We start from the raw sequence: 20,824 nt of genomic DNA on the forward strand, positions 1-20,824 counted from the left end.
GGGCCCAGGGTCATTGTGGTTGGATTGACAGGTAGTAGCTGTTGACTCTTGTTTGGGGTTGACTTTCTCTAAGAGACAGAAAAAAGCTACTGGAGTCCCCCACCCTAGGAATATATGCTTTTCCTGGCTGAGCCGGGAGGGAAGGTGAGTTTAGGGACTAGGAATTGGCTGTATCTTATTTGGGCAGGAAAGGCTGGGTTGCACCCATCTTGGACTTGGGCAGTTTTTACCTATTTTCCATGCCCTGTCTCAACACTTTGCCCTCTTTCTCCTTCATTCTTTTGGGTTCTCTCCATCTCTTCCCTCTCCTCCTAAGCACACAGGATCTCCTTCCTCCTCCCCCATCCCAGCCTCCTCTTTATATCCCCTCTATGTGCTGCCCACCCCACCCCACCCCAAACCTGGCAGCCTGCCCTTTAGGAATGTTAATTAGCATTCTCGATTTAATTAATTCAGTAGCTAATTAATGATTGGGAACTGGGGGGTGGGGAGCTGGGGTGCAGGGGAGTTGGGCTGGAGATGGCAGGGAGAAATAGCAGAGGCTGCAGAAGGCATCGCAGATGGCTGTGCAGTGGCTGGCACGGTGCCCACCACCATGGATGCAAATGCACGCACGCACACGTACACACACACACACACACACACACGCACACACACACACACACACACGCAAAAAGGAAAGGGTGATCGAGGAATAAAATCAAAAGCAGGGAGAGAAGGGCACAGGGGCCCTGGGAACTGGGGGTGGGGAAGGCTCTAGATCTATTTGAATCTGCTCCGGAAGTGGAAGAGAAGAAAAAAAAAGAAGCCACCACAGGCGCAGAGAGAAGAGCGCTCTCCCGATACCCCACCCCACCCCCACCCTACCCCAGCCACCCCTCCTCCCTGGCATGGGATCCATGGGCACCGGCTGAGGACAGGGTTCCCTCCCTCTGCCTGCCATAAACATTGGCACCGAGGACCCAGACTTTAGAAGGACAGGACATTCCCAAAGAAAAGAGTTTTTCTTTTAAGTTGCCTTTTAAAATATATATTTATATATTTTTTAAAACATTGCACCCGTTTTGGTGTGAGGGTGAAGCGAATGAAAGAAGGTGGCCGAGCCAGGAGGAGCAAGCACAGATGGCTTGGTGGTGGTATGGTGTGGTGAGTTGTGGGGAAAAGGAGAGGGGGTCTGGTAGAGGTTGGGGGTGGGTGGAATGAGCACCCTGTTTTCCTCTTTTCATTTTGCTGTGGATGAAGGAGAGAGAGAGAAAAAGAGAGAAAGGGGGTGGGGAGAGAAGCGAGACAGATGGCAGAGTGGAGAGGCGGCAGCCAGTGCCGGCACTGCCCAGCCTGGGCGGACCCAGCTCCCCCCCTCCGCCTGCCAGCTTTCCAAATGCCACCCTTCCCCCATCCTCCCCACTCCCCATCCCCCCAGCTTGGCACTGATCTCAGAGAGGAAGAGAGGGAGGCTGGGCAAAGAGCATCTGTTCCCTCCATTCTCCCAGCTCCATCGGCTGCCAACCTAGGGCCATCGTCTGCCTCCATCACCCCTCCGCCCGCCTGCCTGCCCACCTACCCACCCAATCCCAAATGGGTGCTGGATCAGGTGCCGAATCTGGCTGACTCTTCGGGTATACCAGCCACTGCATTGCTGTGTGTCTGCCACCGCTGCCTGGCACTCATGGGGCCATGTGTGTGTGCGCGCGTGTGTGTGTACGTGCATGTACATGTACGCATAAGCGCGTGCTGTATGTGAGCCTCCTGGGCATGGGTGGGGGTTGACACTGCGGTTGCCAACCTAGTGTCCAACCAGAAGGACAGGGGGATGGAGTAGAAGGACGGGAGAGGTTTGGGGCCTGGGAGGGCAGAAGAAGGTGTATAAGTTGCTTCGTGCTGCCTGCTTATAGGCATTGGCATTACAGCTGCCACCCTTGTGCCCACGGAGATGGCAGGAGGCGAGTAGGGAGGGGAACAGCGGCAGGAGTCCTGGTGCTCTGGAAGGAAGGCTTGATACCCAGGAGCCATTGGCATGACATCGTCAGACTCATGCCTTGAGCTGGGGCAGTGGAAACAGGCCCCAGGAGGTACAGAGGAGGGGCAGGGGTATGTTGCTGATATTGCTGTTCCTCTAGAGCTCAGCTCTGGGAAATGGTTGGACTATGAGGTAGTTAGTCCTCTTCTAGTCTGGGAAAGTGAAGTGGTAGAGAGACTAGCCAGGAAAGTGTCAAGAAAGCATCTAAGAGCCAGCAGGAGGTACTGTGCCACTGCTCCCAGGGAGAGCTCATTGGGGCTAGCAGTCTCGCCCTTTGTCAGAGCGCTGAAGGAGAGGCAAGGAGACCTGGGTATCAAAAGTATGAGGTGGGTGGGTGCTGGCACTGTCTAAGGAGCCTGACACAGGATCTGGCATTGTGAGGAATGGGGGAGGGTGGCAGTACCTCTTGCCAATCTGGTTGAGAGGGTTGTGCCAGAACTGGGAAGGGAGGAGGCAAGATGTTTTGTGTGTGTGTGTGTGTGTGTGTGTGTGTGTGAGTTATTTGGGAGATAGACTTTTTTCTGCCAGGACCTCCTTCCCATGCCCTCTTAGGCACGGGGAGTGGAGCGACAGATGGAGAGAGGCATGAGGACACAAAGGAGGAAGCACGTCATTGCCAGGACCCCAAGGAAGAAGGACGGAAAGGCTGGCAGTCCTGCCTGGCCCCCGGCCAGTTTCCTGCTGAAGATGGCCCAGTCCTCTTGCCTGGTCTGTATATGTTACTATGCAGGAGGGGTGGGGAAGGGAAGGGCTTGCTTGTTGAACAGGCGTCTTGAATGGGAAGGGCACCTCTTTGCAGCTCCCATTTGGACTCTCCACTCTAACAAGTGAGCTGTCTGATTTTCTCCCTGGGGCCTTTCTGTCCTCCTCCCTCCTCTGCACCACCCCTCTTTCATCTCTTTGTCACCACCTGGGTCCTACTGCTTGGCACCCAGCCGACTAGATGCTGCCACGCTTGGCAGTGCTGCACTGGCACATGAACAGCGTCTCAGATCCTGGCACTGCGGCAAGCCCAAAGCCACCAGACATACTCATGACCACCCCTTGGAGGCAGTGAACGAGGGGCAGCACTGCCAAGTGTTGGGTGGAGCTCTGTGCTGGGGATGGGCATCAGAAGATGCCCCATCAGTGAGGCTGAGTCAGTGCTCTCCAGCCCATCCCACTCCGCCTTCCTCCCACTAGACAGCTGCCTCCCACCTACACTCACAACCCCAATCTAAAGGGATTTAGATGCCACACTCGGTTTAAGCAGCTATTCCACCAGAAGCTGGAGCACAGAGGGACCAGGGCATAGGTGAAAGCCACACCCAAGGCTCCAGGGCAGTGGACTAGATACTTTTTAGTCAGCAAGGATAGACTCCTAGAGGGAGAAATGAGATCCTGGCGAGGGGACAGCCAGCTATGTTGTCACAAAGATGGTGCCAGAAGAGATGGGAAGGGAAGAAGGAGAGAACCTCCGGCTTTGCTATTGGGTGGTGAGGTGTTTTGTTCCTATATGTATGTTGTTCTGCCCTGTGCCTTGTAATTGGCTGAGCTGTGGTTGAGATGAAGCAGTTCTTTCTCCCTTTTTAAAAGCTCCATAGTCAATAACAGTCCTAGAAAGATGGAGAGGTGCTCTAGGTCTAGAAAGACAGGCAGATGTGAGAAAAACAAAGGCACCTCAGACTTGTCTCCAGAAAGACTATTCAAGGAGATTTTGTGTTTACGAATTATTTTAATGAAACCCCAATTAGAATTAGAGTCCATATCTTTGAAAATTTACTCCTGGAAGAGAGACCATGGATCAACAGAGTCCCGGGAGAGAGGAAGGCCCCAGGAGCAGAATCCCCAGCGTCTGTGGTGACAGACCTCTGTCTCCAGGCAGTACGGTCGGCAGTCCCACAAAACTGGACCTTGGGCCTCCATCTGGAAGACCTTGTAGAAGGTGGGGCTTTCCTTGCTTTCTGGGTAGCCAGAGGCTGTGGGGCAGTGTCTGGGAAGCTCTTTGGGTAGAACTGGCTATAGGTGTGTTGGGGAGGCTGGGTGGCTCTGATGCCCAAAGGGAGATAAAGCCACGGCCCGAGCTGGGCTGAGCTACTTGGAGCTGGGCAGGTTCTGATTTCAGCATCTTCTGGAAGTGGAATGAAGCTTCAGAAGAAGCAACATGGTTTCTACAGCAGAAGGGAAAGCAATGAAGTGCTCACCAAGGGGGTGAGTGGACAATGGTTATAACTTTTCTCCTGTGCAGGAGCAGCCGACATAAGCAGAAGACAGATTTCCAAGACATTAGAGGTGGGGGTTGTCAGGGTAATGAAGAAGACAGTCTGAGGTAATGCTAGGCTCCTGTGTGACAGTCCCTGGTATAACAGGGACTGAGATGGGCCCTGGATGCTAGAGAGTTGGAGGCAGGTCACAGATGTATATGGGGCTGAATTGTCTAAATTAGTGTTTCTCAAACTCCAGAGAGCACAGAATCACTTCAGGAGTTTCTGATTCAGTGGGTCAGTGGTCTGGGCCAGGAATAAGCACTCAGGTGACCATGACACAGGTGGATGAAACTTTGAGAAACATTGTTCTGAGATGACAGCCACTTTGTAGGACATTTGCTCTAGTCGGGAGTTATCATTAAGCCTTTTGAATCTTTCTTCTACCTCCCTAACCATAATCATGTCTTTATGTCATCACACATGTGAAATATGGATGTATGTTGTGGGATGTATGGATGTGTGTTCTAAGTGGGGCAGGAGGAGGAAAAGGGGTGATTGATTGTGAGGTCAAATTGGGCAGATTTAACTTGTAAGAACTATGCTTCCCATTGACAGTAATTGTCACAGAAGACTCCCTTAGGGAACACTTTCAAAATGTTGGATTCTGATGGTTGGCTATCGTGTGTTTCTGAAACCTCCCCACTAAGAACCTCTAGGTGAGGAGCATTGTTGGGAAGTTGCTCTCTGTGGTCCGGTCAGATTGGTGTGCACTCCGTGGCTCAGTACAGGGTGGGTCCTAGTTACACTTCTCTCTTGAGGCAGGTCAGGGTCCCACTCACGGAAGCAGGTGAGCATTATGCAGGGCCTACCCTGCTGCCGATACTCATCGAGTTGCAAATGATGCTGTCATTTGAGCACCTGGTGGACTGTTCAGGAGTGAGCACAGTGCAGGGTCCTTCCAGTTGAGAAGACGTGATGCAGGTTTGGGTATCAGGGAGGAGCTGTAGATGTGAGGCAATGCTGAGTTCCTGCTGATGATTTTTTTCAGTGTTTAGCCAATGTTTGTGTAAGAATGTGTGTATGGATGGGCAGAATTATGAGTCAATCTCAGGACATGCTTCCCCCTCACCTTCTTTCTAGGCCGCTGATAATCAACTTGCTTCTCCACTAGCTTCTAGCCAGATAAACTACCAGAAACACCAGGCTTACACTACTGACGAGGAATAATGCTGTTTACCCCTTCTCTATCCTTTGTGTGGAAGGTTGCCTGGGTCGTCTATATGGAAAATGATGGGGTGGGTCCTCACCCGATTATATATACGTTCTTCCCATAAAATCAGTTTTTCCCTGAGTGACGTTCCCAGGGGCTCACTTCCCACCTTTCTAAAAAAAAATTTTTTTTCTTGTATTGATTTTAGCCAGAGAGGAAGGGAGAGAAAGACAGGAATAACAATCTGTTCCTGTATGTGCCCTGACCAGGGATTGAACTGGCAACCTCAGTGCTTCAGGCCGATGCTCTTACCAGTGGAGCTATCCAGCCAGGGAGGGCCCTTTCCAAAAGCTTGATGAGCCATAGGCTAGGTCTTCTACCCATGTCCTCTACCTTGCTTTTCTTTCATCTGACCTTTATACAATATATCCACCTGCTCATCCTGTAGACCCTGATGCTGGGTCTATAACACCTTTTTTTTTTTTAAAGACTTTATTCATTTTAGAGAGGAGAGAAGGAAGAGAGAGAGAGAGAGAGGAGGGGAGGAGCAGGAAGCATCAACTCCCATATGTGCCTTGACCAGGTAATCCCAGGGTTTTGAACCGGCGACCTCAGCATTCTAGGTCGACGCTTTATCCACTGTGCCACCACAGGTCAGGCACTACAACACCTTGTAGCGAAAGTTTCCATGGAATTAGAGGCATTTCTTTCCTTACTCAGTCCTCTAGAAATGTCATCCTCCTGGCTTACAGGTTTCTCACTATTGTTCTCCACTGGTGGTTTGAGCTTTGCATCACAACCTAGAGAGAAATACTCCCCAGTTGCTGGCCCTTCCTATATATAGCACAATATCCCAGCCCCGTTCACTTCTCTGTTGCATATAAACTTTCCCCAAAGTTTCCTCCTGATTTCTCTCCTACTTTTCTCCCCTCCCTAGTGTCACATTCCAAAGGAATGTAAGGTCCTCTCCCCATGGATTAATGTTCAACATTTGGTCACCTTTTCTACAATGGTTACACTTCTGTATATATAAGCTTTTCCTACCTACTGTTATGTGAAGGAAATTAGTATGTATTGGAGGGTGTTTCCACTTAGGAGAATGTTGGTGATGGGTCTGGGACATGTCCTTTGTGCCTCTATGCCCACAGGGCCTGTACTTGCTGGCATTTTTGTGTATCCCTGCAGCTTTCTCTATAAGGCCCTGCTTGTTTCATTGGTGCAGTTATATACAGAGCTCTATACTTCAGGTGTGAATCTATACAGGGGTGAATGGTTGCCTGAGCGAATGTCACTTAAAACAGATCAGGGTGGTGAAGATTTGGAGAATCAGTAATCTTGTCTATAAGCCCTGAAAGTGGTTAAGGAACAAATACAAGGAATTAAGGAGGGAGGTGCTACTGTACCTGGAATACTGACTTCTTTGTTCTCCTGCATGCTTTTGTAAATGTACTCAAGGGGCTGGAGAGTCAAGGGAAGAACAAGTTTATTTTCGTGGTCCTACTGAAGACTCTGCTCCATTTGCTCAGTAAGGCTTCAGATTTTCTCATATTCTTTGATTTTTTTTGTTCCTACTTGAGAATTGGGTACCTTAAGCCATCCCGACCCAGACTGCTTTAGAGCAAAGGCAGCCAAGATCATATCCACCTCCTGCCTTCTGGTACTGACCCTGGCAGTAAGTATGATGGAACAGAATTTGGATGTTTTAGGACCCATGTATGTCAGAAATCTTGGTCTTTGCCCCAAGCCGTGGAAGACCAATCTTAGGAACCATCGATTCAGGCTCACTTTAAGGCAGTAGAGTGTTTTACAAAATAGGTGTTGTCAGACGCTTAAGTTGGGTTTACTACTCCTCAAGAGAAGCAAGGTGACTTAACTCAAGGGTTTAACCCAGATGGCTTGGAGTTCACCTGAAGCATTCTGTGTAGGGCTGTGCTGACTCAGCCTTCTGCCCATCAGAGCAGCCTACTGTGCATCTCTCAAGCTGAGGTCTCCTGTCTGAGAAAGGAGTTGGAGGGAATGCATCCAGTCACTGGGAACATGGAATGGTGTCCCCGCCAGAAGCATGTTGAGTGACCTGAGTCAGCAGTCAGCCAGGCTCTTGTTCCCTAACTCACAGGGTTCCTGGCAAGGACAGCTGCACCTGTCTACTACTGAGTGCAAGTGCACCTGGTGTCTCCGGGCCACGGTATATGGATGTGAGTGGATATGTTGGAGGGCCAGAGGAGGAGGGATTTCTGGCTATATTAAGTCCTGGTGAAAATAATCATGATTAGAACTAAAGCCAACCTTTGCTGGCTGTAAACCCCTCAAATGCATGATGCCATACCTCTAATCACCCAGTCATCCCATGTGAGGTGTTTGCCAAGGTTTTCTTTTAAATGTTTCCTTTTTCTTTCTTTTTCTGTTTTGTTTTGTTTTCAGCTTTTATATCAATCACATTCCCAGAAGACACAGAATGAAAAAGCTTGTTTCCTCATACACATGCTGCTAAGAAAATAGTTTTATACACAGAATTTCAACAGGAGAAAAAGGACAGGGAGGGAGGAAGGGGTGCATTGGAGATGGTGAGAGGTGGGGGAAGGCGGCAGCAAGAGCGAGACCGCCGTAGGGCGGTTTCTCTCCTACTTGCACTTGTAACTGGCATTTTTGGCATCATCAGAATAACTAACTCCACCCCACCCTGGTCTGCTAGAGTTTGGAGTTAGAGCTTTTTAGAAATGAAGAGGACCAGAGTGAGACTCACAGAACATCTGAAGACTAGGGACAGGCATTTCTCATCCCCTCTCCCCTTCCATCTTCTCTGCACATGAGCTACCGCTTGGTATTAACATGCTCACAGAGTGGAGTGACAGACTGGGAAGTCTAAACCCAGGGCTGCTGAACATGTGTGTGCATGTGGGATGGAGAGGGAGTGGGAGAAGCCTGAGGGAGAAAGTCTGGAAGCAGATTTCCTTCAAGGGCTTTTCAGAGGCAAGGGTAGTAGGAGAAACTATCTGAAGGACTGGGAAAGTTTTGTAGGCTTTTCTTTGCTAAAATAAAACACCCGCTTCTTCATCCTATGCCACTTTAGCTGGGCTTTGGGGTTGCCACACTTACTTGCCACTTGATGCTGACAGACAATTAGGATAGAGGCGGGAACCCTGTCCCTGCTCACTCCTCTCTGGTGGTGCCCTTGGTGATATCACCCTATTAGAGATTCACCTTGTGCTTCAGTCATCTCCTTGCCCCCTGCCCCCCTCCCCTCCGCAGTCATCAGTTCTGGCCCCCATGGGCCTCACAGCGGGCCGTGACTCCTTTGAGGGTGCCCACAGCAGCTGCTGTTCACAGGAGAGGCGGGGCCGAAGGGAAGAGCACCAGGGCAGAGGACAAGGGGGAGAATGCAGATGGGGAACAAGGGTCCCCAAAAGCAAGGAATTTTAAGAAGTAACCAGACATGTGAAGGGGTTACTAGGGAGAGAAATGAGTAGGGGTCTGTGAAAGAAGTGAATGAGAAGAAGTGGTGCTTAGCTACATGGAAAGGAAGCTTACCCAAGATTTAGAAATCAAACTGCCCTGTCTACCCCCTTTCCTCCTGGCACTGCCAAGATATTTTTCGTAGCACCTACTTTTCTAGCTCACAGCTGGGAGTGAGGGGTGTTGCCTCTCCTGATAAATACTGAGTCAGGGGCATTGTGTGTCCCCAGTCTCCAGCTCTTTTCCCCATTACCAGCCCCCACCCGAGGCTGGGAGTGACCAGGGCAAGGCTGCACTGCTGTCTCCAGGATTACCATAACCAGGCAAGCACTTAAAGACATTTGATCTTCCAAAGATGAGGTGCTTTAAAGAAACCCTTAGGATGGGGGTGACACAAACAGGAATAAACCACTTGTTTGATGGGAGAATTTTCAGGGTTTTTTTTCCCTGTATTTTCCAAGTTTCTTTCTCTTTAGTCCATTCCTCTGGTCTCTCCATCTTTTGCTCCTGTGCACGTATGTGCTCTCTCTCATTTTTGGTTGTGTGTGTGTGTTATTTCAGTTTTTTTTAAAGAACTTTGGATTTGCCGTTAGTGGGCAGCGCCAGTCCCAGAGGATGGACCCCCACATGGCAGGGCTGGGACAAGAGCAGGCCCACGGCTGCTGAGAGGATCTCTGTGTTTAAAGCCTTTGAGAGTAAGTTACTGCCGTTCCCAGGGTGCAGGGTGGGGTGGCAGAGGGGTTCCTGGTGGCAGCTTCCCCTCGAGTCCAGGCCTTAGGGGCTTCCCTGCCAGGCAAGGATGTTAGGACAGAGGGGTATGAGGAGAGTGAGCTGGTATCACATCTCCCCTCCACCAACCTAAAGTTTGGTTATTTTGTGGGCTCCCTGCCCATCCCAGGCTCCAGCCTTGGAAGCCAACTGGGTATTTGGAAAGTTTTTGAGCAGTATGGTGCTCTAGAAGCAGGACAGGAGGAAGGGGAAGTGACAGTTTATTTTCCTTCCTTCTTCTTTGTCTTGGGTTTTCTTTTTCCTTTTTTTTTCTTTCCTCTTCTTTTTCTTTCTTTTTTTTTTTTTTTTGGTGTTAGTCAGTGGAACAGCGTGGGGAGAATGTATATGTGTGTGTGTTTATAGGAGTTGAAGGGTGAGGGGAATTCAGTGGGGAAAAGGTAGGAAGATCAAGGCTAGACTCTATGGTTGGCGGGGCAGACATGAATGAGTAATCAGGATGACAAGATGAGATTATGTGGCTATGAAGACATAGGACGAGGAGTTGTAGAGGAAGAATGTGCCTGGGTCAGGGAGGAGGCAGGATTCTGCTGGAGGTCGGGTGTGTGAAGCCCACTGAGGGAGGGAATTCAAAGGTTCCCATGAAATGGGCAGAGCTGAAGGTTGGGGTGAGGGATCTGAACTCCCACCAAACACCCCTTAGGGGAAGAGAGGGTGCCCTGAGGCCCTCCCTCTCTACCCAGATCTTGGTTTATCTGTTTATAAAGCTAGAAGTGTAGAGGTAGTAGTAGTTTTTGGGTTGGAATCCGTGTGAGGTAATCTTGCTTCCTCTTTGGCAAAAGCCACAGCCTTCGTGGCAGTGGTGGCGTCGGTGATGGGTTGACCCCCAGGAGGTGGGGCCGCCTTGCGCCTGTGGGCCGAGGAGCGCAGGTGGGAGGCCAAGGCTTCACGCCCACTCAGCAGCACCTCACATGCCAGGCAGTGGTAGGTGCAGATGGGCACCCGCAGTGGGGGGGGCACAGAACCCCCGGAGCTCCGCCCAAAGAAGCAGAAGGATCTCTGATGAGCACTGGCTGGGGCCTCCCCGTCAAATGCCATCTTGCACTGGCGGCACAGGTAGCGGTGGGTCACATCCACAGTGGAGATGCCAGTGCTGCCTGTCAGGAGCTCGTCAGCTTCCCCGGCCTCCCCCTCCCCTGGCGTGGGCAGTTCAGGAGGCTTTGGAGGTGCTGTGGTTGTGGGCTCGGGGGGCTGGGGCGGTGGCTGGAGAAGGGCATTGGGGAGCAGTCCAATGAGGGTCTGAGGTATCACGGGGTTCATGGGAAATAGCCCCTTCTTCATGCCATAAAGCTGTTGGAAGTAGGCCCCTTGTAACTGGGGACCAAAGACAGCTGGCGATGTGGACCCTCCTGTTGGGGGCAATGGGAAGGGCAGGAATTGGCCCCCTAATAGGGCTGGGACAGTGGCCTTCAATGCTTTGAGGTTCTTGAGGGCATCAGTAGAGGAATTGGTGGGGGCTGTAGTTGGCTTTCGCTCACCAGAGACCTTGTCCCCAGAGGCCTCGGCAGGCAGGCCTGGGGCAGCATCAGAGGTGCCTGCTGTGGAGGTGTTTGTTTGGTCGGGCACAGGTCTGTGAGGTAAGGGGCAGCCTGGGCCAGCAGTCTGGACCACTGTGGTAGCAGGCAGGACCGAAGTGGCGAGGCCAAGGAGGCCGGAGGAGGCTGCAGGGCCTAGGAAAAAAGGAATGATGAAGGGTTAGCCTCCTCCTGGGCCTTCATCCTTCCTGCGATAGGCCACCTCCAGCCTCATCACCCATTTCTACCATCTATCTTCCATGCTCCCTTTCTTCCCTTCTTTCTCCCAAGAGCCCCAAACAAAGGAAGGCCATAGGAGATTGGATATAGGAAGAGTCAAAAGGTAAAGGAAGGGCATGTATTAGAGGGAAATGCTCTCTGAACTCCAACTCCTCCCAACCTTCCACTCACCTGAATTGAAAGAAGCTAAGCTGCCCAGTGGAGGCTGGGCCAGAGCTGGGCCAGACAAGAGAACCGGGGCCAGACGCGGCAGGGCTGGGGCAGCCCCAAGGGGCATAGAGGCCGGTGTGGAGGCAGGTGGGGCCTTTGGAGCCGGGGATGCCTCAGGTGCTGGGGCCAAGTCGTAGCACTTGCTTTCACTTTTCAGCTGGGCTCGGACCGCCTCCTTGAGCTTGGCCAGGTGCTGGCGAGAAAAGAGGTGGCCTCGGCAGGAGACATAGAAATCGTACTTGACGTCACAGTAGGGGCAGTCGGTACGCTGGGGCCCCAAAGGGCCCTCACTGCTGCCCCCAGTCCCGCCAACTGCTGCCCCCTGCAATTTGGCTTTCTTTTCCTTGGCACGCGCATTCTGGAACCAGACCTGGATGACTCTCTTGGGCAGCCCTATCTCCTCCCCCAGCACCTCACACTCCTGCATGGTGGGGGTGCGGTAGGCTTCATAGCAGGCTTTCATGATCTTCAGCTGCAGGCTGCTCATCTGGGTCCTGTAGCGCCGCTGCCCCATTCCATCTGGAACCCCAGCCCCACCTCCTTGTCCCCCACTGGTCCCTCCAGCCCCAGGGGACTCTGGTTCGACCAGGCTGGAAGCAGATGAATCGCTTAGATCCCCTGCTGATGGACTGCAAGCCTCACTCTCTGGAGAAGCTTTTGGAGGTTCCTCTGGGCCCTCATCTTCACTGGGGGGAGGAGCGGGTGGGAGAGGTAGAGGTGGCTCTGCTGTGGTGGTGACCTCTTTCCCAGGAGGCAGGAAAGGCAGGGGCCCCACAGGAGGGGTGACTGTGGGGTAGGGGAAAGCAGGTATTTCTCTTTTTGGGGCCTCCCTCCCAGTCCCGTCATCCACCTTGCCCAACAAGAGGTTGAACTTGGGAAAGGGTGCTGGGGTGGGTGTGACAGGGGGCTTGGCTGCCAGGTTGGGCACTCCTCCAGGAGTGCTTCGGAACTGGCCTTTCCTCTCTCGGGCCCTGGTATTCTGGAACCAGACCTGTACCACTCGCTTTTTGAGCCCCACCTCCTCGGAGATGCAGTCCAGCATCTTCCGTGTTGGGTTGGAGTCCTGCATGTACCAGCGGTATAGGATCTCCAGCTGCTCGGGCAGAATGGTGGTGCGCAGGCGCTTGTCCCTGGGGGGCTCACCCTCCCCCCCACCCCCTGCTTCACTGCCTGTGGGAGACAGGCTGCCGTCCTCATGCTTCCGTTTCAGAGGTGGCCCTGGCACTGGTGGAGTCCCTGCCCCCAGGGGGTTTCGCTCCCCAAACACCAGCAAGGGCAGATCTACAAGATGGGGGGCAACACTGGGCTGCACAGATGGCAGGAAATGTAGCCGGCGGTGACTGGTCAAGAGGTCCTGGCTGGGGAAAGACATGGCGCACTGGTCACAGGTGTGGACTGGGGAAGGCGAGGGAGGAGCCCTCCTCTCGGGCTCTCTGCCTTCGGGCCTTGTTGCTTCTACTTGGCTCAGCTCTTCCCTTTCTAGAGGTTCTGGTGATGGGCCTTCAGGCCCTGCTGGGGATTCCAGGCCCTGTTCCTCCTCTGCGTCTTCCTCCTCTACCTCTTCCTCTTCTTCCCCTCTCTCTGCCTCTGCCTCTTCCAGGGGTTTGTCATCATAGCATTTCTTAAGGTGTCGCACCAACTCAAAAACGCAGGAGAAGGTGGTGTGGCAGCGTCTGCAGCCAGAGACTCCCCCAGTGCCTCCTGTGGTTGGTGCAGAGCCCCCATCGCTGGCATTTTTGCGGGCTTTCTGGCGGGCATTCTGGAACCACACTACTACCACACGGCTAGCCAGGCCCAAGAGACTTGCGAGCCGCTCTACCTCTCCGTCCTTGGGGTAGGCACTGGTCTCAAAGAAAGACTGCAGGGCTTGAGTCTGGAACTCGGTGAACTTCGTTCTGGAGAATCGGCGGCCTGCAGGCACTAGCGGGGGAACATTCCCTCTGGAGTTTTCTTCCTCCTCTGAGGGCCAGCGTCTTCCTGCCTGGCTTCGCTCCTCAGGGGGATGGGTCCCCCCTGTCTCAGGCTCTGGCACCAGGAAGGGTGGACCCACTTGGGGAGCAGGTGAATCCAGAGACCCATCAGGAGGTTTAGGGGGCTCTGCAGGGGGTGGGTATAGACTATCATAGCTCTTCCGAAACTGAGCAGCATAGCGGCTCAGGGCTTCAAAGGGCAGAAAGCGGCGGTGGACATGCTCCTCGTGTGTCTTGAGGATGAGCATATTAGAAAAGAGTTTCCCACAGGCCCCGCAGACCAGTTTGTCCCCACCCCCCAGAGCCTCTGGTGGGGGTGGGGTGGGAGGAAGCGGCACAGCTTGCTTCCCTTCATTGTATTGGATCACCAGCTCAAAACCAAAGTTTTCTAGAAGGGCTTTGGCTGCAGTGCGGGCTGCCTCGTTGGGCGTTGGTTGTGGGGGTGAGGCTGGCCCTGCCTCAGTTCCCTCTTCAGCCATGAGGGGCCGCTCCCATTCCTGCTCAGCCAGCTCAGCCTTTGGGGGTGGGGGTGGGGGTGGAGGGGTGGCAGCTGGCAGGGAAAGCAGGGGTGCCGGCCCAGCCAGTGCCAGCTTGGGCCCCACCTTGAAGTCATGGAGGTAGAAGGGCAGAAGCAGCTGCTGCTGCTGGAGCTTAAGCAGTGATTCGGGTACCAAAGGGAAGGGAGGCAGGACTGGTGGGGTGAAGAGAGGGGCTGAGAATCGGTGCAGGTCCAAGGGAGGGGGAGGAGGGGACAGGAAGGGCAGTCCAGATATGAAGCCACTGGAGTCGGGGCACTTCTTCTCAGTGCCTGCCTCCCCCTCGGTCTCGCCTTCTTTGGGCTCCTCTTGGCCACGCTCTGGCCCCTCAGCCTTGGCATCAGTCTTGGCCCCCCGTGAGCGAGTCTGGTGCAGAACTGAGCGCATGTGGATCTCCAGGGTGGAGCTCTGGTTGTAGGAGACTCGGCAGACTGTGCACTTAAAAGGCTTGTCTGTGGCAGCAGTGGTGGCAGGCACCGTGCCAGCCTCCCCCCGGGCAGGGCCAGAGGGGTCAATGGCAGCCTTCTTCATCTTGTGCAGGTGGGAGACAGAGTTATAATGGACCAGGAGGATGTTCTTCTGCGTGAAGGACTCCTTACACACAGTGCACTTATAGGGTCGGGCAGGATCGAGAAACTTGTCCAGGGCAAAGTTGGTGGTCTTCCGATAGGTCAAAGGGTGGCGAGAGTCAGCTGGAGCTGGTTCTGCAGGGCGGGGCTCTCCAGCAGTCCCCTCTTCCTCCTCAGCCATGGAGGGTGGAGGAGCCATTTCTTCAGCCTGGGCTTCACATCGTGAGGCTGGAGATGGGGCTGGGGAGGGGGGTTGGTCAGGGCTTCCTGTGGGCTTGTCTAGGGCCTCAGCTGAGGGAAGGGTAGGCTCAGGAAGAGGATCGGGACTGGCTTCTGGGGTCAGGTGAGGGCCTTCAAAGGGAGAGAAGGGGTTGCAATGAGAAGGGAACTTTAAGTCAGACCCCACCCAATTAATACCTAGGGCAACTGATCCTTGCCTCAGCTGCCTTCAGACATTCTTGGTCTGTGGAGCCTCGACCCCCTTTTCTGCCCCCTCAGGAGGTTGGCCATCCCCTTCCTTACCTGCTACTTGGTCTCTTTTGGGCGTAGGCTCTGGCCCAGGAGCCAGGAGCTCTGGGCTATCCCCCAGAGGGCTTAGAGAGGGCCCAGGCAGTACTTTGGTCATAAAGGTCATCTCGACAGTTGTGGCCTGTAATGGAAGAAAAGGCGGTGACTTCCTCCCCACACCTTGGCTCACTCCTGTGCCTGTACTCAGCCCCTTGTCATGGCTCTAGTGTCCTCTCTGGACAGACCTCCCACCTAACTGCTGTTTTTCCCGCAGATGTGAGGGCCTGGGCTGCACCTCTCCTTTCTGGCAGCCTGGGCCTGCTGTGGAACAGCTCTTCTCAGGACCTCAGGGAAGTGAAGGCAGTTCTTAGCTTCTTCACAGGCAAGTAGAGGCAGCTAGATAAGCTCCACGCTGAGGTTCCCTCCAACTCTGAAATGCTGTTTCCTTCACCAACACCTTCCCTCCAACACACACTTGCTGATATCCCTGTTTCTGCCTCCCCTCTTCCCCCACCTCCCCAGCCAACAGGCCCCCTGGATGGGTCCTCACCCAACCCGTACTTACCACAAGCAGCAACTTCTCAACACACTCAGGCACCACGTTGTGAAGGTGGCTAAGGTGGAAGTGCAGAGCCGGCCGGCCCACCAGCTGCTCCTGGCACAGCGGACACCTGTACTTGGGCTGCACTGCATGCTGGGAGAGTGCATGAACCCTCACCTGGTTGGACTCCGGGCTCAGGAAGCTGCAATATGGACAGCAGTATACCTGGGGGGCACATGGGCGGTGGAGGGGGTGTCAGGGATGGGCGGGACCAATGATCACTTAGCCTTTGGGTTCCCGGTCATAGCACAATCCCTCACACCAATAAAAGAAGAATGAGCCCAAAGGAGAGGGTATCACTGTGGGCCCAGCCCCAGTCCTGAAAGCTGGCTCCTCCCTCATTTTCCATGGACTGGGACAAAGGCTGAGCTGGGCCACCACCTTGCCTTCCTTCTTTGGCCCTCTCCCTCTATCCTGGCCTCTCTCTTTCCCTATCTCTGCTGCGCTACTCAGTTCTCCAGCTGACAGTATGGCCCTGTGCCTGCCTCCCTGGGATTTGGTTTTCTTTTCTTACCACTCCCACAGTGCCTGTATTTTCTTCCTGACATGGCTTCCCCTCCCTCTGCAACTTGCTGGACCCAGACTCTCCTTTGTCCCGGCCCATTGTGCATCCCCAAGGTCCCTGAACTAAGTGGTTCTGGTAGGGGCCCCCTACGTGTCTGCTCAGAGGCCAGCTCATTTTCCCTTAGAGGCTCAACAGTTCCCACTTTCTTTTCCTTCTTTTATTTTTCTTCCCTCTTAATGTAAACGAATGCCATAGCTCCCCCTGTGGCTCAGGAAATTCTGGCTTGGCTCTAGTAGTGCGTTCCCACCCACATCTCTGGAGGGTGGCTCTGGGGAGCCTGGGGTGGGGCGTCGGAGGCCCCCTGTTTCCGCCTTGATCACCTGACTGACCTCCAGCCTGCATTTGTTTCCCTGACTCACTACCTCTCCTCCCCCTGTGCTGTCAGTCCAGGGAAGGTGATGCGCATCTGCATGCACCTAGGCCTAGGAGCAGACATCTGGAGTGGGTTTGTGGAGGGAATGCAAGTTAAGCGGAGGGGAAGCTGAGGACATAAGCTGTTACTGCAACCGTTTGCAGGAAGGCAGTCGTAACAAATTCTGCCTATTGCAGTCCAGTTTGGAGAGCTGTGAGGCACAGGAAGGCACCTCAAGACCAAAGGCTCAAAATCAACACTTTCAGGCTGCAGAGCAACACTGCTCCTGGGGCCTGCCGAGGTCAGGAAGAGGCCAGGATCCTGGAGACTTAAGAGATTTGCAGAGCTTTCTGTCTGTCAATCATCTGGGTTGGTGCGGCTCCCCTCAGGGAGGAGGTGCCAAGCCCCTTCCACAGGCTCAGGGCTTTCTGAAGGAGATGAACATCCAGGTCTAGTTGTCTTTCTGCTCATAACGAAAATAAAGAACTGGGCAGCAGCTAGTTTTTGTTTCCTTATCTCTTCATTTCTTCACTTTCCTCCCGTCCTCCCTCCCCTACCTCCAGTCTTTCTTGCCCTCAGTACAGTTTCTCTGTTCACCTCTCCCTCAAATTTGTGCTGTCCCTTCCTGTCATCTCCCTCTGTGCTCCACCCTGGGGACCAGCTCTGCCCCCTGTTGGTGCTGAACATCCGTAACTGGGCCTCTGTGGAATTTCTTAATGTTGTATTCTGAGTGAAATAAGTCACAAGCACAACAAAATTAGGTCTACCTTTGGTCTGAAATTTCTGTAAAGCTCTGCTGATTAGAATTTCAGCCTTTAGAACATGAATAAGTCTCAGTAAAACTGGACCCCCCTCAGCTCTTCCCAGTTACCCCAGTTCTGACCGTGGTCTGATTGGCACCATCTCCAGGAGGGCCAGTCTTATTCTCTGCCTCTTCAGAAGCTGAAGATGAAAGGAGAGGAGATTAAGAGACTCTACACACCTCCTTCCTTTTACAGACCCCCAACCCTTAAGATGACCTGATTTGTAGCACAGAGCTTCCAGGGTAGGGGGCTGGGCTCTGAGGAAAGGGAGAGAGGGCAGGAAAGCACAGAGCTATACTGAGTATCACGAGGGGAGGCTGGCTTAGCAGGGCTGACCCCAGGTTAGCAGAATGGCCAGGTTTGGGTCCTCAAAGAGAACAGAAGTGCCTAGCCTTCTACGGCTTTGCATCCCTTCCCTCTGATGTTTCCTTTCTTTTGATTACTTTGGGTCTTTCATCCCAGGCCTTGCTGGGTGTCTGGATTATTACAAGGTCCCATAAGCATCTCAGAATGTATTAGGATTGGAGGTAGGGAGGGCAAGGGATGAAGGGAAGGACCAGATGTGCAACTCACCTGATTGTTCTGTCTTGTTCTGGGCATCTTTCTCAGAGGTGGGTGGCTCAGCGAAGGGGGTGACAGAAGTCTTCCCTGTGTAGAATGAGGGGAGAGTCAGCTTACAGGATGAATCATCAGGGGTGGGAGGAGACGGCAGTGAAAGCAGGACATGCAGTGAGGCAGTGAGGGAGAAAGTGGATGGATGAATCAACAGGCAGGGGAAGACAAAAGGAAATGCGGAGGATGAGGGGAGATCACAATGTTAAAACCAGTAGGGCCTAAGAAATCATCTCTGGGAGTCCAGCTCCTGTCACTTAAAGATGAGCAAACAAGCCAGTGGTAGGTGACCGAAACAGGGCCAAAATTGGCTCCTTGTCGTGACTGTTCCTGGGAGCAAGGAGCACAGAAATTGGAGGGAGGGGCGCTGAAGAAGGGAAGTGAGGCTGAATGGAAGCAGCTGCGGTGAGCAGGAGGCGGCAGGTCTAACTGGGAGAGGAGATTACCACTCAACTAAGAATTGACAGATGTGTAGGAATTTATTTTCGGTAGCAGCCTAATTAAAGTGTTAAAGTTCCTTAACTCCATTCAGCCTTGCGCCAGGATCGTTAGCTATTGATCTGGGCCCCTCCGGCACTTAACTCCAGCCAGCATATTGGCAATTCAATTAGCACCAGTCAATGCTGCCTGTTCCTGGTTCCTGCTGCCCGTGCCCTCATCCTCACCTGCCCCTGGCCTCTATGAAGCCTGGATGCCCATGCCTACCTCTGACAACCCCTCCCAGGCCCTTCTCCTGCACCCTCAGTGTCAGTGGCACTTTGCCGGCCCTTCCCAGCGTTTGCAGGTATACCCTGAGCTGCCTGAGCGGGACCCTCAGCCCAGCCTTCAGAAAAGACAAGAAAAGGCTGGGGAGCTTGTCAAGGACTTCCCATCTACGCTGTCTTCAGGCCACACCCACAGCTCCCACCTGTTTCCCACATGTCCTGGCCCACTCTTTTGTCTTTGTGCCTCTGTCCTTCTTGACCAACTCTTGCCTATTTCTAGGACATTGGTTATTGCTTGGAATCAGTGGGTGACTCCTCATCTCTCTTCCTGTTCTCTATCCAGCAAAGTCCCTGCACTTCTCTGCTTCTTCCAGCCATAGTCTCTTGTTGCCCCCTTCGCTTGGCAGTCCCACTATTCCTGAAATCTGGTTCTGTCACCCCTTCACAGCTCCTTTCCAGTTGCTATTGAGAGGCCACAGACCCATCCCTCCTTCCTCGTACGGCTCTCAGCCTCTGACTCCTGTGCCAGCTGCCCTTCTGCGCAGCCTTCCCCTCCAGTCACTCCTCCTCTCCTCACCTGGCATCCGGAGCTGCCCATGGCTGAAGCTCAGGATGCTCTGAAGAGCTGAGAGCCCTTCCTCAGCTGCTGGGCCACTCTGTAGCAGCTGCAGGCGCCGCTGGGCCTGGGCATCGCGGTGGGCTGGCGCTCGCAGGTGCTGCAGCACCGCCAGGCGGGAGGGTGTCTCCCAGGCACACAACAGGCAGCGGAACAGCCCCAGCTCTGCCCCTGCCGCCGCCCCCTCCATCTCCAGCAGAAACTGGAAAAACAGAAAGGGGTTGCTCAGGCCACAAGGAACCAATGCCTCCAGATCTCGGGGGGGGGGGGGGCTCCTTTGCCTTCCCCAAGGAAGCCTGACCAGCAGCACCCTCCCCACCCAGTCCTTCCTCCCTCTCAAGCCCCTCTATTCCCTCCGGAGGCCATCTGAGCATTACTGCTTTTCCTCCTGTCTTCTCTTCCTCCTACCCATCCTGGACTCTCCTAGTTTGTGAGTGAAATCTGGTTCTGTCCTCAACCTTCTGGTGATAAGATGGACTAAGCAGAGGCAGATTCCTCCCTCCAGCCCAAACACCAGAAAAGCTGAATAAAAGTATTGGATTCACTTCATCCGAGTCTACCATCCTTGGTCTCTTTCTCCACATCTTTTTTCTAAACAGTATTACCCTTGTGCATACATGCCTTTTTGTCCAATTCTGCGGTCCTGGGTTTTCCCACTTTCCCATTCTGCATCTCCATCCCCATCCCCTCTTTCCTCACCAAAGGCTGTCTGCTCTGCCCTTCAAAGCCCAGGTCCCCCTGCCCCTCTCACCTTATAGACCTGGCTGTTTTCCTCGTGGGCTGCACCCCGGGCATGCAGCTGCATCTTCTCCTTGCTGTTGGACTCAAAGTCACAGATGTTGCAGCGCAGGTGCAAGGGGGACACAGACCCATAAGGAGTCCCATCTCCCATAGGCATGGGGGCGGGAGTGCCTATGGCTCCACCCCCCTCCCTCAGGTGGGCTGCCAGCTGGTACTTCTGAGCATGTTTGTCAGTCTTGAGGTGGAGTTGGAAGTTGGCCTTGAGCTGGGTGCCATAGCAGCAGAGCTTACAGCGGTGGGTGTCACCGGCCACCTCCTTCCACTCGGCTTCTGGGAGACTGCGGCCCATGCTGCAGTGGTAGAGTAGCAGCTCCAGGTTGTCCGTGCTGAATGCCTGGCACACGAGGCAGCGGAACACCTTCAGAGATGGGCTGTCATCGGGGGGCGGCGAGGTGGGCAGGCCATCGGACAAGGAGCCCAGGAGCTGACTTTGAGGCAGATGGGTGTCTGGGGAGAGGCTGCCTGGGGCTAGGGGACAGAGGCAGATTAGTGGCCTAAGGAAGGAGTGGAGCAGGGTCTGTGGGAATGTAGATGGTGGGTAAATGAGGATAAGTCTGAGGGCACTAGGGTTA

General features: G+C 53.7%; 2 protein-coding genes across 4 annotated transcripts in view; one reads left to right on the forward strand and one right to left on the reverse strand.

Moving 5' to 3' along the window:
• The first annotated feature begins 1,472 nt into the window (after nucleotides 1–1,472).
• Nucleotides 1,473–20,824, forward strand: part of THTPA (thiamine triphosphatase) — a 43,944-nt gene continuing 24,592 nt past the window's right edge. The window contains exons 1-2 of one of the 2 annotated variants that reach the window (XM_066277497.1): nucleotides 1,473–1,616; nucleotides 2,546–2,725. The gene's annotated coding sequence lies outside the window, so the exon portion shown is untranslated. The remainder of the gene's footprint in view (nucleotides 1,617–2,545; nucleotides 2,726–20,824) is intronic. The other variant, XM_066277499.1, reaches the window with a different exon arrangement.
• The window catches only part of ZFHX2 (zinc finger homeobox 2), a 31,069-nt gene continuing 18,946 nt past the window's right edge, over nucleotides 8,702–20,824 (reverse strand). For both annotated transcript variants that reach the window (XM_066277491.1, XM_066277492.1), the window contains 8 exons: nucleotides 20,203–20,720; nucleotides 19,413–19,653; nucleotides 18,093–18,167; nucleotides 17,600–17,658; nucleotides 15,764–15,964; nucleotides 15,214–15,340; nucleotides 11,578–15,042; nucleotides 8,702–11,322 (listed from right to left, as the gene is read on the reverse strand). In XM_066277491.1, coding sequence (XP_066133588.1) covers nucleotides 10,352–11,322; nucleotides 11,578–15,042; nucleotides 15,214–15,340; nucleotides 15,764–15,964; nucleotides 17,600–17,658; nucleotides 18,093–18,167; nucleotides 19,413–19,653; nucleotides 20,203–20,720 — 5,657 coding nt within the window. In that variant the 3' untranslated portion in view covers nucleotides 8,702–10,351. The remainder of the gene's footprint in view (nucleotides 11,323–11,577; nucleotides 15,043–15,213; nucleotides 15,341–15,763; nucleotides 15,965–17,599; nucleotides 17,659–18,092; nucleotides 18,168–19,412; nucleotides 19,654–20,202; nucleotides 20,721–20,824) is intronic.

Source organism: Saccopteryx bilineata, chromosome 4 (assembly GCF_036850765.1).
Source record: "Saccopteryx bilineata isolate mSacBil1 chromosome 4, mSacBil1_pri_phased_curated, whole genome shotgun sequence".
Classification (NCBI taxonomy): domain Eukaryota; kingdom Metazoa; phylum Chordata; class Mammalia; order Chiroptera; family Emballonuridae; genus Saccopteryx; species Saccopteryx bilineata.